This window comes from Lissotriton helveticus, chromosome 8, assembly GCF_964261635.1.
Source record: "Lissotriton helveticus chromosome 8, aLisHel1.1, whole genome shotgun sequence".
In the NCBI taxonomy this organism is placed as follows: domain Eukaryota; kingdom Metazoa; phylum Chordata; class Amphibia; order Caudata; family Salamandridae; genus Lissotriton; species Lissotriton helveticus.
The window spans coordinates 1,651,601,980-1,651,629,027 of record NC_136069.1 but is presented as its reverse complement, the minus strand read 5'-3'; the positions used below and the strand labels follow the sequence as shown (position 1 = coordinate 1,651,629,027).

The following is a 27,048-nucleotide window of genomic DNA, read 5'->3' as shown; positions in this document are numbered from 1 at the left end:
CTTGGGTTGGGGGCATCCCTGCAGCGTGGACAATAACACTCATTTGTGTGCAGGATGTTTTTATAGGCATCTTCGGCATATCTGGGTACTGCCCCCCTCCCCTGTCACCAGGGCTATTTTGAATCCCAAAACACGAAGCATACTAGCACTTGCAGTTTCCCTTTCCCACTATAAAGATGGCTTAGTGGTGTTTGCTAAAAATCAAATCTAGGTGATAGTAACCCCTGTCGAGATGAGATACTGCAGGTCCCACTTGCTACCTACCTACCTTTAGTTCAGCAGGAGTAGTGGCACCGCGTCCTGGGCGTAAAGGACACTTTGCTGCCCGAATTTTGCTATATTTGACTCCCTATCTTTGGGTGGGTGGGGACGGGGGTTAATTCTATCCTACATTGCTACTACTGCCGCAATCCATATTGCACAATGGGAGGCAGTTAGTTTGGTGTACATCACGGACAGTGCAGCTTTTCTGCAAAAAAGAAAACACACATAAGCTTTACAAAAACACAGCCATGGGATGACAAAACAAGCATTGGAAATGCAATAGGTCTCGCAGCATTAGAGTTAGTGCTTTTAGAATTGTTTATGGGTTTTTTTGTAAATCTTTAGCATTTTTGTTTCCTGTAGCCAATGCTAAAGAATTAAAAAAAAAAAAAAAAACATTTCTAAAAGCTCTAACTCAAATGCTCCGAGACCTATTCCACTGTGTGAGGGTGAGGGGTTGAGGGTGAGTGAGGGTGAGTGAGGGTGGGTGAGGGTGAGTGAGGGTGAGGGGTTGAGGGTGAGTGAGAGTGAGAGTGAGGGTGAGGGTGAGTGAGGGTGAGTAAGGGTGAGGGTGAGGGTGAGTGAGGGTGAGTGTGAGCCATAGGTACTACGATCCTACCAGACGGGGACCTGCTACAGATATTCTGCTAAAGAATAAACGAGGGAGCACTCAGGGAAGTCTTCGAGGGATCATTGAGCACACTGGAATCTAGTGTTTGTTTTTCTCTTGGGAAGGGTATGGACCAGAAGTTATGAGTTGTTCAGTTAACTAGCTGAAGAGGTTTCTACGCTATGAAACGATGTTTGAAGGCCGGGGTGAGGGGAAGTACAAGGTTTACAATAAAATGTGGTGCCCAGTGATTGAAATCGAAATTTTGAAGTACAGGTACTCCTTGTTACAGAGTACCTATTTGGTACTGAGATGTGTCAGTACTCTCTCATTAAAAGCATCGGAGCAGTGCTATCCCTTCTAAATGCAGTCTTGCCATTTATTCCCCTGACTCTCAAATGCTTAGGTGTTCTATAGCGTTCGTAGGTATTGTTCACCGTTCGGTTTTCCTTAGCACTTTAAGTTCTGAGTTAATATATTACACAGTATGCACACGGAGCAGTTCTGTATGTGCAGGTAATGAACGCTGGCTCCCATGTCTGTAAACTTGTTTCTCGTCACTAAACTTTGACCCAGTGAGAAGCAGAAAAGTAAGACAATAAGAAGGCAAAGATAGAAAATAGTGCTGAAAAAAAGAGAAATATAAACAATGAATGCGGCGCGAGACTTAACATTAAACGCGGCCGCAATTAAACATCAAACGCCGGCCAAGAGACTTAACACTAAACGCGGCCGCAATTAAACATGAAACGCGGCCGCGAGTATACATTCGATGCGGCAGCAAATATGCTTTAAACGTGGCCGCAAGAAAAAAAGCAAAAGACGCCAGTAATCAGGAGATTGCTTACGTAAATACGCTGCATCTATGGGAAGAAATATATTGCATGAGGGTATTTGTCTTCTATTGGGCCTCAGTAGGTTGTGGTGATTGTGATGGTGACAGTTACACAAACAAGCTCTCGGCATTGCGTGGCGGGAGGGGGCGGGGGGAACGTCGAGGGCAGGCAGGATGACTCAGGGGAGGGGGCGGAGCGGGGCAGAGCGGCATGTGGGTGTGAAGAAGCCGGGCCTTTGAAGTGAAGCTAAGCTTCACTTCAAAGGTGTCGGAGGAATGCGGGCGGCTGTGCACGCGCTTTTAAGCTCAATGCACATGCGCATTGAGCTTAAAAGTCACGGGCACTGCAAGGAATCGCCACGATTCCTTGCAAGTTAGATAAAGAGTCGATGAGCCCCTATAGTCTCGCTTGCTCGATGCGCATGCGCATCGACAGGCGAGACCTAAAAAAGAAAATCACGTTAAAAATTTTACAAATACCAAAGAGAGGAAAAAGTGGCCTAGACTGGCAATGCAAAGAGTGAGAATAACAAGTGTCTGATATATGACATAGCTTGATTGTGAAAGCAGGAATAGCCAAGCACAAGCAGATTAAGACTTCCTTTTAGCTTCCTTTTTATATGCTTCAAAAGTACCTTTAAGTGTTTTTTATATTGTTAAATGATCGAAAACCTAATTTACTTTATGATTTTGATAACGATATTTCTTTATATTTTTTCAGAATGTGTGTTTTAGGTTCTTTGTACCATTATAACAGTAGCTGAGCCCGGCTGCAGCCCGGTAGGCTTGGTCGCTCCCAGTCGCATGATAAATTACCGCCACCGATGTGCCATCAGTCATGCTGCAACCAATGAGCACAGCAGCTTGCTGCACCCACTCTCACTGCGACTGCCCACCCCCCCACATTTTCCCCCGGCGCTGCACGGTGACCCTGACTCGTGAGCCAGCCAGCCAGCCAGCCTCTCTAGCCCTGACTTTGGATGACTGGTGCAGGTGGGATCCGATACCACATTGGAACCATCCATGAGCTATCTTTACCGCAGACGGTCGACTGTGTCCTGCATTGACAACGGTGAAAATCAGCCGCAGCTGGCATTAGTTACTGTTGGAAATACCACGGTCATCTGCGGTCAGAGTGGTGAGTTCAAGAGGAGCAGGAGCTGGGCATTTTAAGTTAAGAAACGCAGGCAGCAGCAGGAGGACCATCGGTAGTGACGCACATAGCCTAGTATTGTGAGTCTGCCGGATATGGCCCGTGATATGTACGCGGCAGTCAATTATGTAGTGTACCAGATTCCAGAAAGTTCTGTCAGGTGGTGGGGGGGCCCAACATCTAAAAAAATTCAGCTGGGGGGGCTCAACCTACAAAAGTTTGAAGACCTCTGATATAGACTGATTTTGTTTTCTTCTCAGAGACAAATGAATTAATTGTACAGTCGATTTTGTATATACCACTACTTGCTCTCTTTTTTATTTCAAAAGCGTATCCCTTTTACTGTAACTCCTCAACGTTCGAAACCATTTTAACAATTTATTACTTTTAATTGCCAAGAAAGGACTCCTTTGGTAATGTATTACCATTGGCAAAGTTTGTGGACAATCAGCACCTTTTGTAATGTATTTATAAAGGTGTGTATCACAATGTGTGAATGTATCTTTTATGTTTTTTTAAACCGAAATAAAGATTACTGAACTGAACTAGTGGGGCATTAAGTGAAAGGCTATACGGATCTCAGGTAGGCAATGCTTTCGGATGTCTAGAATGGGGAAGGGTGTGTCGATGATCCACAAAGTTTGGTAGTGTCACTCTGTCCTTAAGGTTGGTGCTGTTTTGTGACAGGCACAACAGTATCCTAGTATCCTACATCAAATGTCAGGATGTGACAGAGTAAGATGTCTGCTCGTGTTTAAACTAACCACAATATTGAGACCCTGTGCTCACTTCTGGGTCACACATTACAGGTGTGACGGATGCATCAGGACCAGGCACTAGAAAAGGAGCAAACCAACCGCTGTCGCAATCATGGACAAACCATTGGTGGGAAAGTCGATCACGATCAAGTGGTGCCTTCTAGGAATGTTATTAAAAGGTTTATGATTTTAAGAAGTAATAAATTGATTTGTACCAGACATCCCTGAAGATGCGGGGTAGTCATTTCTGCGGGTTCTATGCTAGGGGATGACACTACCTACCCAAGATGGCGGCCGCTGGGCGCTGAGCAGCCATAGGGCAGCGCACAGTTCATGCTAAACCCTTGAATCTGCTTTGCCATTAATGGAATGTGTCGCACACAGCTGTGAGGATGTGCACATGGAACATCGGGGTCCCCCTCCTCTTGTCATCTTTAGGGGTGACTGCACCAGCCAAAAATGGTGCTGATGTCACTTGAGGGGTCTGATCACAGTCACATATGACCCTTACCTTTTGCTAGCAGATCAGTAAAGGTGGTCTGGCAGCAGATAACGTGTGATCCACCCACCCAACCCGTGTAGCACGGGCTCCGCATGGCGGTGCCAGCCAAGTCACCTGGGGGCACCAGCTAATGTAGGAGCTCAAGTAGTGTCTCTGAGAGGGGGTAACTTAGGGAGACACAAGGATATCAAGGGGTGAATGGCTGCTGGGCAGGGCCAGACAAGTGTCGAAACAAGAGGAAGGGTGTGGAGTGGAGGCGTGGCTAACAGATGGATGGGCCGCTCCAGCTGAACATGAGAGCCCCTCCCACACGTCATACCTTAAGTAGCCTCTATATAATGGTGTTAGATAAGGAGACGCTGGCCATCAGTAAGGTCTCCTAAACCATTGGCTCCCTCTGCCCTTTTAAATAGATGACTGTTTGGGGCCGGGTTAAAAACGAGCCAATGGGCACGATCCTCCTAGCCTCAGCGGCCGAGGTATTTGTGGCGGAGTGTTATATAGGGGGAGTAAAGTCACTGCCCCAGCTGCGGTGAAGAGGGGAGTCAATGCTACTGCAATGCAAAGTATTAAAGAGCTGACAAAAAAGTGGGCAGCAGGTGCAGAGTTTGACTCCTCCCTCAAGGTGTTTATGTTTGTAGACGTGTGAAGAGGGAATTTATGTCATTCGCGAGAGCGGGCTTGTTAGGACAATGTTCTGTTGACTGAATAGACTGAAAAAACTCAGTGAATTAACACATACACTGCAGAAAGAGCAGCAAAGAAACATGGAGCGGAGGTGGCCATACTAACATGTGATTGGGATGCCTGGTACTAATCACTAAAGTGACACAGAGAGACTCTGCTTCTTGACATCCTGTCAGTACTAATGTTGCTTACACGGGGTCCTCAGATATCCACCCAGTCACACGTCATTATTACCCACCCACTGCAGGATGGCGCCCATAATACCAGCTCTTAATGCATAAACCTATTTCTAGGTCTTCCCACCACTCTGTTCTAAAAAAGACATCCTCAATTGTTACCTGAGTGTCTGCAGAGCCTCGTCAGGAAGCCAGTCACGCCAAGCCTCGGCCATCGCCTCGTACAGCCATGCCGTGGACCTGTTGCCATGGATGAACGGTGGTGGGAAGCTGTTGACCGGAGAACTCTCATGGTTGCCCACCGCAGGGTAGACGGGCACGTGCCCCAGGTACTTTTTGATCAGACCGGTGACCGTGTTCAGGGCCAGGAGTTGGTCGCTGCGGGTCTGCTCCCAAACATCATGGGCAGGGATGTCGCCAGTCCAGTAGACGCTGTCGTAGAGCGTCGGGGAGGAGCCTAGATGCTGGAGCAGGTTCTCGATGGTATGCAGCGGAAGATCACAATTGCTGTACTCCCCCCAGTAGCCAGCGCTGTGGTGACTCTTGCCTGTCTTGTTCCGGCAGCACAGCGGATCCTTACAGACAGGATCGCTGCCGGGGATGTAGTGTCGATCCCAGTGGAGGTCAGTGAGGTAAAGTACTCTACTGGTGGGCGCTCCCGGCTGCGGGGGCTTGGGGGGTGTCACAGGTGGCTTCGGAGTATCCGGGAAGGTGACATTCCAGTCTGAGTAGATGTCCCAGTGGCCACAGTCCTTGCCCACGAGCAGCCCGCATATCTCGACGGGCCTGAGGTAGGACTGGACGCAGGCGGTGATGACGTCCTGCTTGAAGAGCTGCACGGCCTTCACGCACACTTGTTGCGTCTCCATCTTGAGATCGATGCACACCTTGGTAGCCAGCTCTGCCACACGGTCCATGTTAGCATCCATCTATAATTCAACAAAGGTGAAAATGGAAATCTTAGACTTAACAACTTGCAATTTTAGAATGAGAAATAACTTAGCTTGCATTTTCTTTAAATCCCATAAGACACATGCACAATTGTGATCAAATTTCTGCACAGGATATTTCAAGGAAATTTCTCATGGTCAAGTGACACAAACTTTGGTAAAGTGGAACTCACACTGTAATAAAAACATTGGTATAAGCAGCCTGCATGGCTAACAGATGCTTTCCTGCCCTCTTTCCCCCAAGAACACAACATGGGTGAAGAGGCTTGCACCAGTTTTGATTAAGGCCGCTTTGGCATGTGGGCTGCTTGGGCCATGCGGCACGCGCCTTCCACAGTCACTGGAGACTGCGAGCTGGTAGGCCTGGCCTTTCTGATCTACTAGAGACAACACTTCTTTAGATCTGACTTTACATAGGATCTCAGCGGTTTAATCATATAGTGACTGCTCAGATAAGGTACACACTACCCAAAGAAGGTGTCTTGGCAATTGGTCTCCATGGGCCGGGGGTTCAAAGAAGGTCTGAGACAGACAAAGCTCTTCCTGCAGAAGGGAGTTTCAAAAGGTGGGAAATGTTCATCTTTCTGTGCAACACACAAACTGAATTGGTGAAAAAGCATGTGCCAGGGCCCAGAGCTTTTCCTAGCAGTCTGCCACCAGTGCTGCCTAATGCCAGGACTGCATTATACCACGATTGCGTATCGTCGAGTGCACAAAAATGAGTACCGCTGTTCACCCCTGGCAACTACAGACACAAATTAAGCACCGCAAAATAAAGTGAATCTGATTGCCCAAGAAAAGTCTGTGATGGATATTCTGGTCAGGAAATGTTGGTTCTACGTTCAAGCCAAAACCCATGCGAATGGCCTAATTCCATGCCCTTTGTAACCCCCTAGTTGCTAGGAAGGCCAAAGTACAACGTGTTACAACAGTTGCGAGGTGGAGCAATGACCGCCCAACAACGAAACCTCTGATGACGGCTGACCAAAAGAGGAGCATGTGTCTGAGTTTGGTCAGTGGTTGGAGACTCCGGCTAAGCACTGAATCCATCTATGGCCATCGAGAGCGGACACCGAGGCATCATCCTAGGAAGGGCCAACCTGGACAGAGCCGGCCAATCGGATCCGCTCTGGCTAAGCACTGAATCCATCTATGGCCATCGAGAGCGGACACCGAGGCATCATCCTAGGAAGGGCCAACCTGGACAGAGCCGGCCAATCGGATCTGCTCTGAACCTGGATCATGGATCCAACCCTGGCTCCCGGACAGGGCTGGCTTCCAACAGGAATCAAGAGTAACCCCTGGACCTGGTCCCGCAGGGGAGCCCAGCCCCGGTCCGCACGGTTAGTAATGGCGCCAGACTTTCAGGAAAACCACAGACTCTGAAAATTATTCCAATTTCCATCCTTTGTAGGATTAATTTGAGGAGTTTGAGGGCTAGGAAGAGCCCAGTTTAGGAAAAAACAGCCTGGGATGAAGGAGAATATGAAAGCAGCAGGACCCAGGCCAGCAAAGGCCCATGGGTGGATCACCAGATTGAGGGATTTGTTCTGCCTGGCAGAATGAGAAAACTTAAAGGAGCTTAGGGAATTCTCAGGGAATTTGTACTGATTTCCATTTAAATGCTTTTTTGGATTAAACCAGATTGGTTATTTGTACGTAATGGTATCTCGTTTGGATATCCAGAAAATCTGGCGTGCTGCAGCCCCCAGGGTAGTAGTGGGACCGCCTTTCCATGGGTTATGCCTGATCTGTCAGCAGCTCGTCCAGTCCAGGATTTGGCTTTGCATTCTGGGACTTGCCAACCTCTTCTAAAAGATGTAAAGAAGAAACCTGGCATGGATGAGCACCTGGGGCAGGGACCTGGGCAACCTCAGATGGATTCCCGCTCTGACCGTGATGGAGCGAGATAGAAAACAAAATTTTGTTTAAACTCGCAAAGTCACATTTCCATAACATGAATAAAATTATTAATGATTTGTGATATGTCGTGCTAATACAACTTAGATTAAAACTTTACACGTGGGGGGACTAACATGTGTGCTCATAAACGTGCATAAAAATTGCATCTTTTTGTTCGTGCATAATAATAAAATAATTTATTGTTTTCGTTTTTGTCATTACTAACTGCTGCAAACTTAAAAGAAGCATGTGCTTGTTTTGCTTTTCCTTGTCTGTGTGATGTCATTTCTACTATTCTAGGTGCATATGGGTCTCATAGAAAAACGGAGACTGGTAAATATAAACGCTGCTTTATTTGTTTGCTATGGCTAGGTAACATTTTGATTAATCGGGTGGGTTAATTAATTAGTAAACCATGGGGTGGATACAGAATATACTTTATTTCTTACATTAATACTTTTCTTGTGTTTGTTTTATACTAGAAAACATAAGTTGCCTGCTTTTGGGCCTAGTCATTTGAGCCACAGAAAAAGAGCTGATCTATAATTCTGCAGAAAGTCACGAGACGCCCATTCTGAATTAAAACGTTTATTGAAGCTGCATTCACAAAGCAAAAACTGATGAGCTGACATCATTCTGTCGGACATGGCCAAGGTCGAAAGTGAACATTTTGTCAGTCCTTAACTTGGCATCCGCGGAAATTGTACTGAAAGTATATGGAAGCTGCGAGGATGACTTAATACAAAGTTGCAAACGCAGGAAGCTTCTGGCTTCACGTGGAAGAGACAATGGTCTTTGTAAGACATGATTTTGTGGAACTTTTTAAGAATCGGGTGACATGTCACTTGTCACTCTCAGCCAATGGGACGTCGAAGATTTCTGAAAACTTTCCTTTGCTAGTTTAGTTAGCGTAGAAAGGTATAAAAAGTCATGCCCTTAGGGTTGGGCTGGCTGCTGCTTTCTGACTTTCCGATGAGGGTGATGTGCTGCTGGACTTTGCGTGGAGCACGTAAGAATCCTCAAAGAACTTTACTTTAATTTCTGTCTATTTAGCTCAGTTAGGGAAATAGGTTTTAGAAATGCTAAACTTTATATAATTTCTTTAAAATTGATTCAATTGCTTAAATTGTATTTTTCTCATATTTCTTACCATCATGCTTGCTTTATTGCAAATAATTTTCATTTATAAAACTTTCAACTTATATTCCATAATTTAGAAAATAAAATCTTACTTTTGACAAACAAGCTGGTCTTGGTTATTCAGAAGTGTAGGTTACCATTAGCTAGATCACGTCACCTATGGTGGTCGTTTAAATGGTTGGGTTTTATTCTAATGACAATTTTCTTTCTGCAAATATATAAATATGTATATAGTTTATAGATAATGTATATATAGATTTATTCTGACCACCTGATTCAGTAGGCCCAAAATATATCAGGTTTATAAATGGGTCCATATTTAGTTTAGAATTTTGTTTATAGGTTATGAAGTTAGGTAGCGTTGTTTATGATATATTTTCTATAGCCCGCTGGATCAATTCTCTGGTAGCAGAAATTGATGGTTGCTAAGAGGTAACCAAGGTAATATGTTGGTTGCTAAGGGTTACGTCATGGTATGGAAATAGGATCGATGTTTTAACACATGTTGAGTTCGTTTTTTTTTGTGCCTATCTGTAAGCTATACCGGTATAGATTGTGTGGCGAGAAATTAGTCACGCAAGCCATCTGTTCTGTTTGTAGTGATATCGCCGAGTATCACAAGAGGTATCGCCGTGTACCATAGTGTTGTCGCCGAGCAGCACAGTTATAGGGCTAGGTCTGAATCTTGTATAGTGAGGATTTTCTAAGAAATCAAAGCAGCATGAGAATAGGGACAAAGCGCCTTCCATAAAACTCACTGTGATGAGAGTATTAGCTTCACGAGCTTGAGTGAAGGGTAAAATTAACGTCGGTGCATGATTATCTATAAACAGGTTAGAGTCCTGTACGGGTACATGTTTCATATCTATAAACAGGTGAGAGCCCTGTACGGATAACGTCGTTATTTTGCTAACGGTGCATGAATTCTATAAACAGGTGAGAGTCCTGTACGGATTTCATATGTGTTTGAATTTAGGGAATTTTTCCGTGTAAAAGTGCGAGTTTGAATTGTATTTTATGTTCAAGTGGAACTCTTAGAACTTTCACTTCGCGGTGGGTTCAGAGCAAAGCGAGTTCATAATTATACGTGTTAGAAGGGTGGGGTAAGGTTACTCTACTGACAATTGAATATTATCCTTAGTGTGAATAGCGCCGTCTATTCCGAAGTGTGGATACTTGAATGTATGTAAACTATCCTAATTAGTGAAACGAACAGATGTTGTCTTTATAGTCATTGTTAAGAATTAATTTACACTGAAAAGTGTCCTTAAAATGGCGCTGTGAAAAGATTTTGTGAAGGAGGGGTAAGCGCCAGGAGTGAGAAGCGAGAAACCGCAGCTGCTGTGTACGTCACAGAGCCGCGCTGGGATTGGGTGACCTACGTCACAAGCTGTATTCTGATTGGCTCTTGAGTCTCTGACGGCCTGTGAGCTGATTGGTCGTTCGGAAAATTTCTAAATTTATTGGTTGAGCAGAAAAGTGACGTAGCTCAACTGCCATTGGCTTGTTGGTGTGTTTCGCGCACGGATTGGTTGTTTTGTGGAACATCCCGGAAATATTTTACGAACGATTTTGTGAATTAGATTTAACTCTTAAAAATGAGTTATCATTTTAAACATGTTGAGAAAAAGACAACATTATTTCAGAAATTTAAGAATTTATTTTCACCCGACAAGAAAATCGAAACGCGAGGTGGTAAACTACTTCATAAGTATAAAACACCTGCAGCGTACATGGAAGGTGAATACGGATATCATACTGTCTTATGGTTCGACAGTTGGAAACGCTATACTAAAAACGACGGTGTTTTAGCTTGGCCTGATGATGGTTCATTTAATGTAAGAGTTTTAAGAAACTTACGAGAGAAAATGAATGCTCTTGTTCCAAAACCGAGACCAACTCAATTTGAAGCTTTAGTTGAGTGGGAAGACGAGATGTATCAGTTACAAAGAGAAGCTAGTGGAATTAAAAGACCTTCTAAAAATCCATCATGGAAAAGAGAAACTCATGAAGATAGATTGCGAATGTGGAGACAGGGAAACATGAGTGAAGGATTGTATTTAATTCATGAAATGGTAATGGGTTCTCCTACAGGGAAATCTATGGAAAGTGAATCTGAGGATGCAGTTATGGAAGAAATATATACAACTGCTAGAAAGAAACAGCCTAATCAGCCTTTGAGACCTCCTAGATCTTGGTCTACTCCGGTAGTTTCTACTGAAACTTCACCGAGTGCACCTCCAATTAGTGAAGCTCCTAAACTTTATCCAAATAATAGTGAAATCACTGAAACTCCTAGAAGATCAGAATTCGAGAATGCTCGAAATGAAGGTAGACATTTTTCAATGACTCCAAGAGCAAGGGAACCTCCAAAAGATTATGCAAGAGAGACAAGAAATGTTGAGGATGTTGATTATAATGAATATTTAAGGTCTAAAGAAGAATTGATTAAAAGAATGACAAAAGGCATGGAAGCTGTCACAGTTCCAGTAACAATAGGTCCTGTTCAGCCTGTATTTGATCAAAGAGATACAAATAAAAATGGATTAACTATTCCTTTAAATACAGAAATTCAAAAGCCTGCTGAAAAATTTTATTCAGACTTGACTGAATTAAACACTTCTAGATCGAGAATGCCTGATTTAACCTTTAATGAGGATTTATCTCCAAAAACACCAATGGGTGCTATGTCAGATGTAGGAAGTCCTGAAGTCAGGGTAACCACACCAAAACTTGATGTGGCTAAATTAAAAGCTAATATTGAAGAATTAATAATTGGAACAATTGGCCCAGATAGTTTAAATTACTATCGGGATGATGAACTACTATTCATTTGCAAAAGTATTCAGTGGAAAACGAAAAATAAATATGATCAATTAGAGGATCTAGCTGCAGAACTGGAAATCGATGTGAGTAAACAAAAGAATTTTGCAAAGCATTACAGATTAGACTTTTCAGAAAGTGACATTGAGAGTTTGAACTCAATGGGAAGAATAGTTCACATTAAAGATTTGATTGTCTATATCAAAAAGCTAGGAGAACTGAACAAATGGAGAGTGAAATGGACCAAAAGGAAGGAAGATGAAAGATTGGAAAAATTGTCAAAACAATTTCCAATGAGAGAAGTTGCAGGTGGAGGATATGTTCATGTCCCATGGTCAAGACAAGACATTCTGTTATTCACAAATGACTTTCCAAAATTGAGGGAGAAACCAGTTGAGTGGTACAGGCAAGTCGATAGATTTATCAAAGTGTCAAAAGTTCTGTGGATTGATTTAGATGGATTTTTTGACATTGTAGTCCCATCTGATCTTTGGACAGAATGTAAAATATCTATTAGTTGGCCAAAAGCAGAACCTGAGCGAATTAAAGAAACAGGTGCCCCAAATCCACTTGTAATGGATTTCTATGAGAAAGTAATTGTTTGGATGAAAAATAAAATTCCACCCAAAGAAGTTGATTGGGTTAAAATAGAAAGAACAGAACAAGAAACAAAAGAATCAGTTCATTCTTTTTATGAAAGACTATTGTTAATCTTTAAACAATACAGTGGTTATGAAAAATTGGATGAAAAAGACATGAGTCATTTTATCTATAGATTTGTTTATGGACTAAAACCTGAAATTGGAGAAATGATCAGAACTAGTATTGTCGGATGGCAAGCACTATCTATAGATGATATTCTAAGAAAAGCAAAATATTGTAGCGATGAATTAGAAGTAAAACAGAAAAAGCTGAAGGAGAAAGCCATGTGGGCTCAGGTAAAGGTGGCTGAGCAACAGATTGCCAGCATAGGAAATAAGAACACTAATTTTGTTCAAACTGGAAATACAAACCAGATACAAGGAAAGTTTAAAGGTAATAATTTCCCAAAGAAATTTAGCCCAAAGATAGAAGAGCTGAAACAAAGATTACCTTGTTTTAATTGTGGCGAAATTGGACATTGGAGGGACGAGTGTCCTCATCCTCCTAGAAACTCAAAGAATCCCTTATTGAATCCACAGATGCAGAATGGTGTTAACCTGCAGCAACAGCTACAGATGCAACAGGGGTTAAATGAATTTAATATTCAGCGACAGTTACAACAACAGCAACAACAACAGGTGAATAATCGTCAAGACCAGTTGCCACAACCACCTTTTCCGAATTGTGGGGGAGTTCAAAAATATAATCCAAACGTGGGATTTCAGGGATGTGAACAGGTAATAAAACCACAAAAACAGCAAAAGCAGCAAAGAGTTCAAATGCAAAATGCTTCACAACAATTTTTATTAACAGAAAGTCAAGACAGTGATTCTGATGATTATTGCTGACGGTGCCCGAGAGAGGAGGAAGAGTGTGTTGTTGGAGCCACTCTTGAGGTTGACCAGTCTGGTCCTTATGTAAACGGGAAAGTTAATGATGTAGACATCACTTTTCTAGTGGACACTGGTGCTACCCGTTCTACTGTTAGATCAGTGGAAATTGAAAACCTACCTCTCTCTGGGGATACCATCCAAGTTGTGGGAGTAAGTAATCAGCAAATTAAAACAGACTTAACTGATCCAGTACCAGTTGAAATTGGAAATTACAGAGACAAACACAGATTTGTGGTTTGTAACAGTAGTCCAGTAAATCTATTAGGCAGAGACATCCTATGTAAAATGAATTGCAGAATATATTGTTCTCCTGAAGGAGTTGAGTTACAAACAATGGAGGAAGATGGTTTGTATAGAATGACAATGATGATGATGGAAGCAGAAGAAACAAAATTGTTTCCTGCATTTGAAGAAAAGGATTTACCTGAAGAGCTAAAGGAAACAGTGAAATCTGAAATATGGGATTTTACTGGGAATGAGATGGGTCTAATGAAAAACGTAGATCCTGTAAAAATTGCATTGAAACAGGGAATAGAATTTCCAAACACTCCACAGTATAAAATGAAAACAGAGACAATTGAAGGTATTACACCTATAATTGAAAAATTAATCAAACAAGGCGTATTAAAGGAAATGAAAAGTAGCTCTTGTAACTCACCAATTATGGGAGTTAAAAAGTCTAACGGAACATTTAGGATCGTACAAGATTTGAGAAAGGTTAATCAAATTGTCATTCCATGTTGTCCTGTGGTCCCAAATCCAGCAGTAATTCTATTTCAGATTCCACATGATGCTGAATGGTATACAGTCATTGACCTTTGCAATGCATTCTTTACTGTTCCCTTACACCCAGACAGTTATGAAATCTTTGCTTTCAGATTCCAAGGTAAGACCCTTGGATGGACAAGAATCCCTCAGGGCTATACTGAAAGTCCTTCAATCTTTAATGAATTGTTAAAAAGATCATTGGAAGATTTAGACTTACCAGGTAGATCTACATTGGTGCAGTATATTGATGATTTGTTAATAGCTGCAAAGACAAGAGAAAATTGTGTAACAGACACAATAATTCTGTTAAATCGCCTTGCAGAAGAAGGACATAAAGTGTCCCCAGCAAAACTACAGTTTTGCAAACAAGAAGTAAAATATCTTGGTCACAGAATTGCAAAAGGAAAAAGACAAGTAACAATAGAGAGAATAAAAATGATTCAAGCAATGTTACCACCAAGAACACAAAGACAGGTCAGAATGTTCCTGGGAATGGTAGGTTACTGTCGACAATGGATAAGTGGATTTTCAGTAATTGCAAAACCACTACAAAGACTGACCAAATCAGATGTAAAAGATCCAATTATTCTCAATGATGCTGAGATGGAATCTTTTGAGAACCTGAAAAAGAGCTTATGCCAAGCTCCTGCTTTGGGTATGCCAAATTATGAGAAAGATTTTGAACTGTATTGCAGTGAGAGAGAAGGATGTGCATTATCTGTATTAATACAGAGACATGGAAATTTAAAGAAACCTATTGCATACTTCTCTGCAGTTCTTGATCCAATTGCAAAAGCATTACCAGGTTGTTTGAAAGCAGTTGCAGCTACAAGTATCAGCCTTGAACAAAGTGAAGGAATCATAATGGGATTTCCTGTGAAAGTTTTTGTGCCTCATTCAGTTGAAATATTACTGACAAGAGGTAAGACTCAACATTTAACAAGTAGCAGATTGACAAAGTATGAGAAAATCATACTGGGAGCAGATAATGTTTCGATTTCAAGATGTTTGAATCTGAATCCTTCTACATTACTGCCTGATTCTGAAATTGTTGATGATATTGAAACTGAACATGAATGTTTAGATGTCATGGAATTCTGCACTAAACCCAGAAAAGACATCAAAGACAGACCTTTGTCTGAATCGGATTTTGTCTACTTTGTAGATGGCTCATGCTTAAGATCCGAAGGAGGTGTCTTGAAAGCTTCATACTCAGTTTGTACAGTTGTAGATGTTGAAGAAGCATCATGTCTTGAAGGAGTTCGTTCAGCACAAGTGGCTGAATTGATTGCTTTAATTCGTGCATGTGAAATATCAAAAGATATTAGAGTTACCATCATTACTGATAGTCAGTATGGGTACGGAGTTGTGCATGATTATGGACAACTCTGGTCACAGAGAGGATACATGACATCAACAGGATCACCAATTAAAAATGCAGTTTTCATTAGAAGATTAATTGAAGCAATACAATTGCCAAAAGAAATTGCGATAGTCAAGTGTGCAGCGCACACTAGAGGAACTGATTATATTTCCAAGGGAAATGCCTTCGCAGACGAAACAGCAAAGTACTGCGCAAGGAAAAATTATTCATACAATCGGGAGAGGAGTAAAGAAACTGATTCAAATTCATTAATGCTAACAACTGTTGTAGAAACATGGCATGAGATTAGAGATTTACAAAACGAAGCAGATGATGAAGAAAAAGATCTGTGGTTAAGATCAGATTGTAGACCACGTGAAGAAGATGGAGTGTGGGTTTACAAAGATGGCAGAATAGTCTTACCAAATTGCTTGATTGCTGACATGGCCAGATTATATCATGGTCCTGCACATCTAGGAAGAGATTCTATGGTCAGACTTTTTAGAGAAACTTGGTTCAATACCAAATTTAGAACCATTGCAGAATCTTTTTGTCAAAGGTGTTTGTCATGCCAACAAATGAATCCAAACAGAAAATCAGTGGTGGGGACAGGAATAATTGGTCGAGAGGGTGGTCCCTTTACCAGGTTACAAATAGATTTCATTGAAATGCCCTTACACAACTGTTTGAAATATGTACTTGTAATTGTATGCTTATTCTCAAGATGGGTAGAAGCTTTCCCTACACGACATTGTGATTCAATTACAGTAGCAAAACTAATGCTCAGAGAAATCATCCCAAGGTACGGTTTTCCAGTCACTATTGAGAGTGATGGAGGAAGCCATTTTGATAACAAACTGTTGAAGTTAATTTGTGAAGCTTTGAGCATTGAGCAGAAAATACACTGTGCATACAGACCAGAGGCATCAGGTGTAGTTGAACAAATAAATGGAACTATCAAAAACAGAATTGGAAAAATGTGTCTAGAGACAGGAGTTAAGTGGACTGATGCTCTTCCACTTGTTTTGATGTCATTAAGAAGTACACCAGATAAAAAGACAGGTCTGAGTCCTCATGAAATTTTAATGGGAAGAGTTATGAGGCAAGCTTTTGTACCTGTAGGTAAACTGTTGAGCATAAATGACAGTGCAATTTTGGATTACTGTAAAAGGTTATCTGATATGGTAACTTCTGTGTCTAATCAGGTGGGAACTGAAGCTCAATCAAATGAAAAAGTTTTGACTCATGATCTGAGACCTGGCGATTGGGTCAGAACGAAAGTACATCGGAGAAGGAATTGTCTATCTCCTAGATGGCAGAAACCTAGGCAGGTAATCTTGATCACTACTAATGCTGTAAAGTGCAGAGGATTGAAGCGCTGGATTCATCCAAGTCATACTATTCCAGTACCAACTCCTGAAAGTTCTGATGTTGAAAGTGATACCACAGATGATTCTGATTCTGAAGCAGAAGACAGAACAGAAGGTGAAGTAATTCCAGATTTTGAAGATCGACAAGAAAGTCGACATCTGGAAACTGTGCCAGTGAATGGAAATCTGACAAGAAAAGACTTAGAAATAATTGAAATAGATTCTGAAGGTGAAGAGAATCTGTTAAAAGGAAAGATAACTGAGGATTCGGTTGTCTCTATTGAAGACAAAGAAGTTGAACCAAAAGAAGTTTCAGACCAGGAGAGTATCGAAAGGCAGAGAACAAGCTCTGAAGTAAGGAACAGAAATCCGAAATCTGGGAAGCTAGAGGTAATTGAAGAAGAAGAGGAGAACGAATTACCGAGTACCAGTGATGGAAGACAAAGTGAAGTTCCTGAAGGAGTGAAATTGCCGAATAGAGAAGTTCCTGAGTCAATTGAAATTTCAGACTACGAAACTGAAGAAAGTGACGTGGAAGGTGGAAGTGAAAACGGAAAGAAAAGGACTTGGAAGTCAGAATCAAATAATTCTGAACCAAAGAAGAAGTACGTGAGAAAAGCAGACTACTGGCCTGGTGGAAGATTGAGAGTCAGATTGATCAAAAAGCCAATAGAACAAGTTGAAGAAATAAGTAGTCAAAAGAGTCCAGGAAAAGAAGTTGGAGTTGGAAGAAAAATTGAAGTGATATCGAGAAAAGGGAAGAGAATAATTAGACCAAACCAGAAATACAAGTCTCCTGAGTGGACTTACTTAGTAATTCCACCTGTTATTGACATATATGATAGTAGTGAAGAAGAAAACGAAATCCAAGAAATTAGTGACAATGATTGAAGTACAAAATTATTAAATTGGCAAAAGGCTGAAGAAATCCTGTTAGTTGACACAAGGTCGAAGAAAAACTGTTTAGTAGAAGAAAACTTATGTATGACATAAGGTCGAAGAAATCTTGTTTAGAGTTATAAAAGAAAAATATATTTTAAAAGGGGGGTGTATATAAAATTTAAAATTTATTTTTATTTTTGAGGCTAAAACTAACCTAAAAATGCCTTACGTTAAGGAGAGCACTTCAAAATGTTCTGTTTTTAAAAGATGCTGTAAGATGACTCTGGTATGTCTGCTCATTTTAGTTCTGCTCTGGTTGGTACTAGCTGTGATTATACCTTTAGAAATGAATAGAGAATTACACAAAGTTAACATAACAAGCAAAGCTCTGGTTAGCCAAACTAAACATAGTGCATCTGCAAAAGTAATTGATCATCAGCCTAACATTCATCAAGATAAATCAATAGGTGATTTTTCAAGCAATACATTCACAAAGCTTTTAAGTGAATATGTAAAGGTAATGGATGCAAAAGACTGTTATGTCTGTGTTAAGTTACCTGCTTCTGTTTCTGAGGGAGTAACATATAATATGCTTCCTCTCACTTATGCTGTAACATGTAGTGTATTAACTAGTTTATTTTATCAAACTGGACGTTTAGAATATTACTATTCAAATTATGATGAGATTTTTGCTAATGTTAAGATTGATAATGCTTTAAATAAGCATAAGAAAGCAAAACAAATGAGAGAATATTTCCTTGTTACTAACGAACTCACTTATGAGTATGCTTATAAGAATAATCTAACATGTAAATTAAGTGCTGAAGGAAAGAAATTTTTGAATATGGTTGAGGAGAGAAGAGCAATTTATAAGAGAAATGAATTAGTCAAGCAGACTAAGTCATCCTTCTGGCAAAAAGAGGATGAGAAATTAAATGGCAAAATGCTTGAAAATATTGCAATTCACATAGACAAACCTGTTAGTGGAAAGCTTTGCATTAGAAGAGATAATACACTTTTTGATAATTATTTTGTAGGTGCAAGTAACTGTGAAGATACTTATCAGATTATGGGAGGTTGGGGATTTAAAGGTGGAAAAGATCCTATCTTCCCTGGAATTTATTTTGTTTGTGGTGACAAAGCTTACTATAACCTTCCAGACCATTGGTATGGAACTTGTTATGTGGGAATTGTTTTTCCTAAAGTGTTTCATGTTGACAGAGATTCAGAAGGATTGTTTAAAATTCATAATTATGTAAATAGAGCTAAAAGAGAAACTTTTACTGAAGTTCTGGGAGATATTTTTGAAGCTGTAATACCTTTTGTTGGTATAACCCTAAATGCAGGGAGAATCAGAAAATTATCCACTATAGTTGATAGATTATCAACTGACACAGCTGATGGATTTCAATTAGTAAATGTTGAAGTTATTGCAATTAGATCTATGGTAATACAAGACCGCCTTGCTTTAGACATACTCCTAGCAAAAGAGGGAGGAGTCTGTGGCATTTTACATGTTCAACATTGCTGTACATATATACCTGATGAAAGTAAGAATATTGAAATGTATATTAAGAATATTACACAAATGCATTCAGAGATAATTCCTTTAGAAGAAGATGATTTTACAGGGAAACTTTCAAAAAGGTTTCAAGCAATTAAAAACTGGTTTCATAATATCGGAAGTTCAATTCTTGGCAAGATTCTGGCACCTTTGATTATAATAGTATTCATTTTTATTTTGACTAAAGTAGGTTGTTTGTTACATAAGAGAAAGAAACAATTAAAAGAAAAGAAAAGAATCTATAAACTCAGAAAAGAAGAGGAAAGGGAGATCGAGTTACAGGAGTTACATAGAGAGCGTCATGTTAATTGCAAAGATTATGCTGAAACAGACTTTTAGGTTTACTAATACAAATGAATTTGAATCGATTTCTTAAAAATTTAATTTACCAAATTTTTGAGTGCTGGTGTGGTGATTTGTTAATCACCAGATGAGGGAGTTGATGGAGCGAGATAGAAAACAAAATTTTGTTTAAACTCGCAAAGTCACATTTCCATAACATGAATAAAATTATTAATGATTTGTGATATGTCGTGCTAATACAACTTAGATTAAAACTTTACACGTGGGGGGACTAACATGTGTGCTCATAAACGTGCATAAAAATTGCATCTTTTTGTTCGTGCATAATAATAAAATAATTTATTGTTTTCGTTTTTGTCATTACTAACTGCTGCAAACTTAAAAGAAGCATGTGCTTGTTTTGCTTTTCCTTGTCTGTGTGATGTCATTTCTACTATTCTAGGTGCATATGGGTCTCATAGAAAAACGGAGACTGGTAAATATAAACGCTGCTTTATTTGTTTGCTATGGCTAGGTAACATTTTGATTAATCGGGTGGGTTAATTAATTAGTAAACCATGGGGTGGATACAGAATATACTTTATTTCTTACATTAATACTTTTCTTGTGTTTGTTTTATACTAGAAAACATAAGTTGCCTGCTTTTGGGCCTAGTCATTTGAGCCACAGAAAAAGAGCTGATCTATAATTCTGCAGAAAGTCACGAGACGCCCATTCTGAATTAAAACGTTTATTGAAGCTGCATTCACAAAGCAAAAACTGATGAGCTGACATCAATCTGTCGGACATGGCCAAGGTCGAAAGTGAACATTTTGTCAGTCCTTAACTTGGCATCCGCGGAAATTGTACTGAAAGTATATGGAAGCTGCGAGGATGACTTAATACAAAGTTGCAAACGCAGGAAGCTTCTGGCTTCACGTGGAAGAGACAATGGTCTTTGTAAGACATGATTTTGTGGAACTTTTTAAGAATCGGGTGACATGTCACTTGTCACTCTCAGCCAATGGGACGTCGAAGATTTCTGAAAACTTTCCTTTGCTAGTTTAGTTAGCGTAGAAAGGTATAAAAAGTCATGCCCTTAGGGTTGGGCTGGCTGCTGCTTTCTGACTTTCCGATGAGGGTGATGTGCTGCTGGACTTTGCGTGGAGCACGTAAGAATCCTCAAAGAACTTTACTTTAATTTCTGTCTATTTAGCTCAGTTAGGGAAATAGGTTTTAGAAATGCTAAACTTTATATAATTTCTTTAAAATTGATTCAATTGCTTAAATTGTATTTTTCTCATATTTCTTACCATCATGCTTGCTTTATTGCAAATAATTTTCATTTATAAAACTTTCAACTTATATTCCATAATTTAGAAAATAAAATCTTACTTTTGACAAACAAGCTGGTCTTGGTTATTCAGAAGTGTAGGTTACCATTAGCTAGATCACGTCACCTATGGTGGTCGTTTAAATGGTTGGGTTTTATTCTAATGACAATTTTCTTTCTGCAAATATATAAATATGTATATAGTTTATAGATAATGTATATATAGATTTATTCTGACCACCTGATTCAGTAGGCCCAAAATATATCAGGTTTATAAATGGGTCCATATTTAGTTTAGAATTTTGTTTATAGGTTATGAAGTTGGGTAGCGTTGTTTATGATATATTTTCTATAGCCCGCTGGATCAACCGACGCCTTTCCTCTGTAAGATCCTGTGACCCAGAGCTCGAGGTTCAAAAACCTCCCTCCCTTCAGAGGAGCCTCAAGAGGATGCCAGATTGCAAGAAACAGCCATAATAAAACTTCCTTCCAGGTGCAAGGGAGCACGTCAATGACAAAATGTAATTTTGCTAGAGATTGTTCCGGAGGGGGGCAGTAGACAGTGTTGCACGAGCACTCAAGGGCTGGGAGTGGAGGTGAGCAGGGAAGGCAGGGGAGGGATATGCGAATATTTCACAGCTGGAACGGGTTGTTATAAACAGACGAATAAGATGTATACTGGTTCAAAGCTCCACGCAGGCCATGCATTCGATGGGCCTAAAGATCGCAGACGTTCACTGAGGAGATACTCCTGGCCTGCTGCATCAGACACACCCTTCAATGCAGGGCCGGCGCTAGGCATGGGCAGTGTGGGCAGCCGCCCAGGGCCTCGCGGCTGTCTAACTGTGATGGGGCCCCCCCACGAGCCCATCAACCTTTTGAAATGGTGCCATTGTAAAAGTGACAGGTGGGGAGCCCCCTCCCTTGGGGTTTGCAGCAGTGGTGTAAAGTGCGAGGCCCACGGAGGGGGCCCCCCTCACCTCCTCACCTCGCCCCGGCTGCCATTGACTGAAAAAGGCAATAGGACACCCCATGCTTTCAGGTGCTGCAGAGTGGGAAGGCGGGTTTGTGGCCGTGATCAGCCTAATCGATGCATCTGCATAACATCAGTTAGGCAGCTACTTGAACTGGAATGAGGTGTGAAGTGAGCCCTGCCCCTGCATGAATGAAACGCAGAGCATCCTGCAGGGCTCACATCACAAAAGGCGCTGCTCCTTCCATGGAAGGGAGAAGACAGAAAATGGATAAAGGGCTTATTATTCTTTTCTTATTTTGCAATTCTGTATTTTTTTTCTCAAACAAGCACGTTCATCCAAAACAAACATTAAAGGAGTAAAACATAAATAATAACTCCAGTTATAAGCGCTTGGTGTTTTTTATTTTCATGTAATTTACATGAACCGAAGGAAGAATGAGCAACTGGGTCTTTAAAAGTTTAGTGGAGATGCTAACATTCAGTGAGGGGGAGGAATGTGGGGGGTGATCCCACATCCATCCTTATCACCCAAGGGGAGTGCAATGAACCCTCCAAGATACATCCAAGTAATATAACCCCTCAAGCCACTCACCATTCATTGCTGTATGCATGAAAAGTAACACGAGAGCAGTTATGTAACAACAAAATTATGGGGTCCCTCTCTGCAGAATGTAATAATGGGCCCCAGAGTCTCCCACATCTTACAGATATTCATTTGCCCTAGGCTTCATGGAAGCCCCAGGTGGGATGGGGCCCTCAGAAGTGTTGTGGGCCCATCTGTGCTGCAGGGGCCTGTATTGTGCCCAGGCACAAGACGTGAAGCAAGGTAAGAGGCCGGAGAGAAGAGTGGTGAATTGCAGGGCATGTAGGGGAGAGATGGAACTTGAGAGTCAGAAACAGCGAATGGAGGGTAGAGGTGAGAGAGAGATAAAACATGAAGGGGGAGATTTTCAAACCTTTTGCCCTGGTTTTGTGTCACAAAAGTGACGCCAACCGGCGCAATTTTTTTTGCTGCTATTTTCTTTCCAGCGAAAACTTGTTTTGCGCTGGAAAGCACCATCTAAGTAGTGCAAAGTAGTGCAAAGCAGTGCAAAGCAGCGCAAAGCACCATAGCGCTTCAGCGCTAAGGTGTGTGCATGGCGCACAGAGCTGAAATGAGTAACGGTGCAAGGGAAAGGGGAGGAGAGAGCCATGTGTCTGAAGATATGGTGCTCTCCTGCTCCCTCCCTGTCGCGCACTGCAGCGCAGCCTCACCGGGGAGTGGGGGGGAGGGGGCTGCACTGAATCACATGACTTTTTTTTAAATCTCCCCTAAAGAGTTGAGCATGGAGTGGAGATGTGGACATGAGGGAGGCAGAACCTGTGAACAAAGTTGAGGCCGAAGAGAAAGATGAAAGGCAGTGCTTGGATAGGAGAGTTAGATATAAGAGACGCAGAACCATCAGGAAAACTTAAGTGTCAGAGAGGGAATGGTAAGTGTTGGATGTAAGAGGGCAAGACAACCAAGAGCCGGTAAGAGGCTGGGGTAGAGAGGCAGGGGAGAGGTAAATTTCAGAAAGGTAGAACCAGTGAGATAAGGCTAGAGACTGCAGAGAGATGAGAGGTGAAGGGCTCAGCAGGTAGGTAGGAGGTGGGTGTAATAAAGGCAGAATTTGTGAGAAAGGTAAGAGACAGTAGTTAAGATGAAGTGAAGTGTAGAGCATGGAAGGGAGACATGGATTTATGAGACAAACAGTGAGACAAGGTAAGAGGTAAGGGGATCAAAGAGGAGAGGTGGCTGTAAAGGGGACAGACCAGCTAAGAAATCTTAGGAGGCTGAAGGAAGAAATGAGAGGAGAATGGCAGTACATGGATGGGGTATGTAGATGTAAAAGAGGCACTACAATCAAGAAACCTTATACAGAGAAGAGAGAGGGAATGATGAGAGGTGGGTGTAGAAGGCCAGAATCAGTGAAAAAGGTAAGAGGCAGGGCGGGGAGATGAGGCATACAGCATGGAGGAGAAAGGTGGATATAAGAAGGACATAACGAGAAAGAGAAGCAACAAAGTTGGGGATAGCAGAGAGATTGATGTAAAAGGTGCAGAATCCACAAAATAAGGTTTGAGGAAGAGATGAGAATAAGAGTAGAGCATGAATAAAAATATGTGGTGTAAGCAGTGAGCAGTGAAGGTAGTGTATTGATAAAAGTCATAGCTGTAAGAGAGACATAACCAGCAAGAGTACATAGGCAGAGTGGCAAGAGAGAGAAGTGGATGGAAGAGAGAAAAACCAACAAAAGACAGAGATGAGATGAAGAGTCAGAGAGGAGGGGAAGGTAGATGTTCGATGTGCAGAACCAGAAAGAGAAAGTTAAAGGCTTGGTGAGAGATTAGAGATGAAGTGTAGATCAGGGAGGTAGAGTTCGATGTAAGAAGGGCAGAATCAGCAAGGAGAGAGGAAAGAAGGAAGGGGAGAGGTGTATGTAACGAAGCAGGAGCAGAAAGAAAAGATAAAAGGAAAGGGAAGAAGTTAAAGGCATGGCTGGATTTAGGATGGCATAACCAGCAAAGAAGATAAAGACTGGGTGGAGAGTTGAGATGTGAAGAGTAGGGCAGGGACGAGAGATGTGGATTTAAGAGGGGAGGAATCTGCAAGTGAATATGAGAGGCAAGGTGGAAAGATAAGAGATAAAGAGTCGAGCATGGAGGTGTGAGGGTCAAGATGGATGTAAGAGTGGCAGAACAAGAGAGTACAGGTAAAAGGCTTGGGCATTGGGGAAAGATAATACTTTAAAAGGAGAGCATGCAGAACGAGGTGGATGTAAGAGGGGCTGAACAAGAGGTGAGATAAAAAGTAAAGCACAGAGAAGAGAGGTGAATGTAATTGGGCAGAATCAGCAAAAAAAGTAGGAGGCTGGAGGAGAGGTAAAAGTGTCTTTGAACTAGCATGTGCTGCTAAGTACATTTAGCCTTCTGCCAAAGTTTTCAATTACCTGTCTCTTTATTTTCCAAGTAGAATGTGTGGCTTAGATTTGCGATGTGTGTCATCCTTCACAAACGTTTGTGATCTCGAACCATCCTCGACATGTCTGCGGAATTACAGCCTGCTCTCTGCGTACTCTAAAGCTTGATCTTTCTATTAAATGTAGCTCCCATTTGGGACCCTTCCTGCCCATTTAATGAATGGATATCTAAACATCATAGACCCTGCCCTGACCTCCATTTGCAATATCGACCTTACGTTATCATCTGTCTCAACCAATGTAGAAAAAAAAACTAAAAACTAAAAAGCAGCGTTTGTACCTCTGCTCAAAAATCCTTCCGCAGGCTCAAAGCTTCTCAGCATCTTCTAACACATCTGCTGCCTTTTTCTGAAAAATCCTTGAAAAATAAGTCAACTGACAAATCTGTTTCATATAAACTAAATTACTTCTTAATCGCTTGCTAGTTGGATTCTGACCTCTCCATAAGTTGTAAGCATTTCTTGCTGTGTCGAACAGTTTGGGCCTGATTCTTGATCAGGAAGGCAAAGCAGCCTTGATATTACTAAATTATATTGTTGAATTTATCAGTTTCCCATCTGGTGCTTTTGAATCAACTGAAACAACCTGGAATTCAAGGTATTCCCCTGACGTGGCTTCAGCTCTATCCTTTCTGAGAGGCCTGGTCTCTAACCAAGAAAATGTTTTGGACTTCCATGCAATCAGTTGCTTTTTGGATAAAGACAAATTCATTAAAACTAAACAGCAAAACATCAGACATCCCCATCTTAAAGGGGCCTGGTACCATACACACTGCTCTTTGGTGGCTTCTGGAGCTGGGTCAATCAACCACCATGGTTGTGTCAACAACAAAATCTTGGATTTATTTTCCAATGTCTTCTCTCTGTGTCTGGACAAATGGTGTGTTATCTACTTCTACTACATCCATATGCAATACCAATATCTGCATTTTCACCTGTCATTAAGCAAGACTGTTGTACAGTCAATTATCTTCTCACAACCAGATTATGCAAGTGTTCCCTGTCTTGAACTTCCCACCTTATGCATTTGGTATCCTTCAGATCATTAAGAACACTGATAGGATTCTAATCTAAGGCTGCTCTAGATACTCTTTCTGCTGATTACCGAAATCAAATGATCTATCAATTTGCCATTGTGCACTGTATAAAAGGGCCTGCTCATTCTTCAGTACTATATTAGTCCTTCTGTTTATTCCAGAATCCTACGCTCTGTAACAGCCATGCACCTGTGCCATCCTAAAATTAGGAGGAAACATAGTGGAGGTAGATCCTTCTCCTTTCTAGCTGCACAGGACTCGAAATGTCTCAGTCTTGAGCTACGGTCATCTTAAATCTTCTGGGAAAAAACGTAAAACTGGCCTTTCAATACATTAGTATAGTATGTACCTTTTCCTTGGAAATTCCTTAGCACCAGGTTACCCTCTTGGTGTGGTATTGTCATTCATCTATTTCCATAAAACAATAACTAAAGAAATTTGCTTTATCTGCACAATTTGGTGTAATTTAACAAAACAAACCTGAGGAAAGGGGCAGGAGAAGAAACCCAAATATCTTGTAAAAGTAGTTTGCAGGCCTATTAGGTATCTGCCCCAACATGTTTTAAAGTTTAGCATTTGTCAATAACTGTCCAAGAAACTAGAGCCACTAGAACACTAGGTATCCTGTCCCAAAGAGTATTAAAATATATTTACCAGGCTGCTGCACAGGGTCAGTCTGGTCATGCTTCCAAAGATAGCCTGATCACTGTCAAGTGCGGAATGACAATGGGAAGGCCTGGGCAACACAAGATGTAGTGATGTGAGGCCTGGGGAAATGTCAGCTTTTCAGCAGTACACTTTAAATGAGCCTTGCTTTGGAGGTGAGAATAAGTGGCAGTTTACAGTAAAAGGGGGCTGCAGAGGGGAGCTGACTGAGGAGCGAGTGGCTCATTTCCATAGAGTACATCATCACACATAGAGCGATTCGCCAGTCACTGAGCCTAGGTGAGTGGGTGGCCAGTAGTTGTAGGAAGGCAAATATAGTATTGGCGATTGGAAGGACCAAAAGTTTTTGATTAGGTAGCCTGGGGCATGATTGGAGTAATTTATGGATAATGGACATAGTCTTTCAAGGGTCTTGCTTTCAATTGTCTCTTTAACCAAGATCCAGTGCATTTACTTGCGGCTAAGTGCAAT

General features: G+C 41.3%; 1 protein-coding gene across 1 annotated transcript in view; it reads right to left on the bottom strand.

Annotated features, from left to right (window-relative positions):
* SMPD1 (sphingomyelin phosphodiesterase 1) overlaps positions 1–27,048 on the bottom strand; it is a 104,246-nt gene that overhangs the window by 26,737 nt on the left and 50,461 nt on the right. Inside the window, exon 2 of the mRNA XM_078658715.1 lies at positions 5,148–5,914. Within this exon, the coding sequence (XP_078514841.1) occupies positions 5,148–5,914 (767 nt within the window). The remainder of the gene's footprint in view (positions 1–5,147; positions 5,915–27,048) is intronic.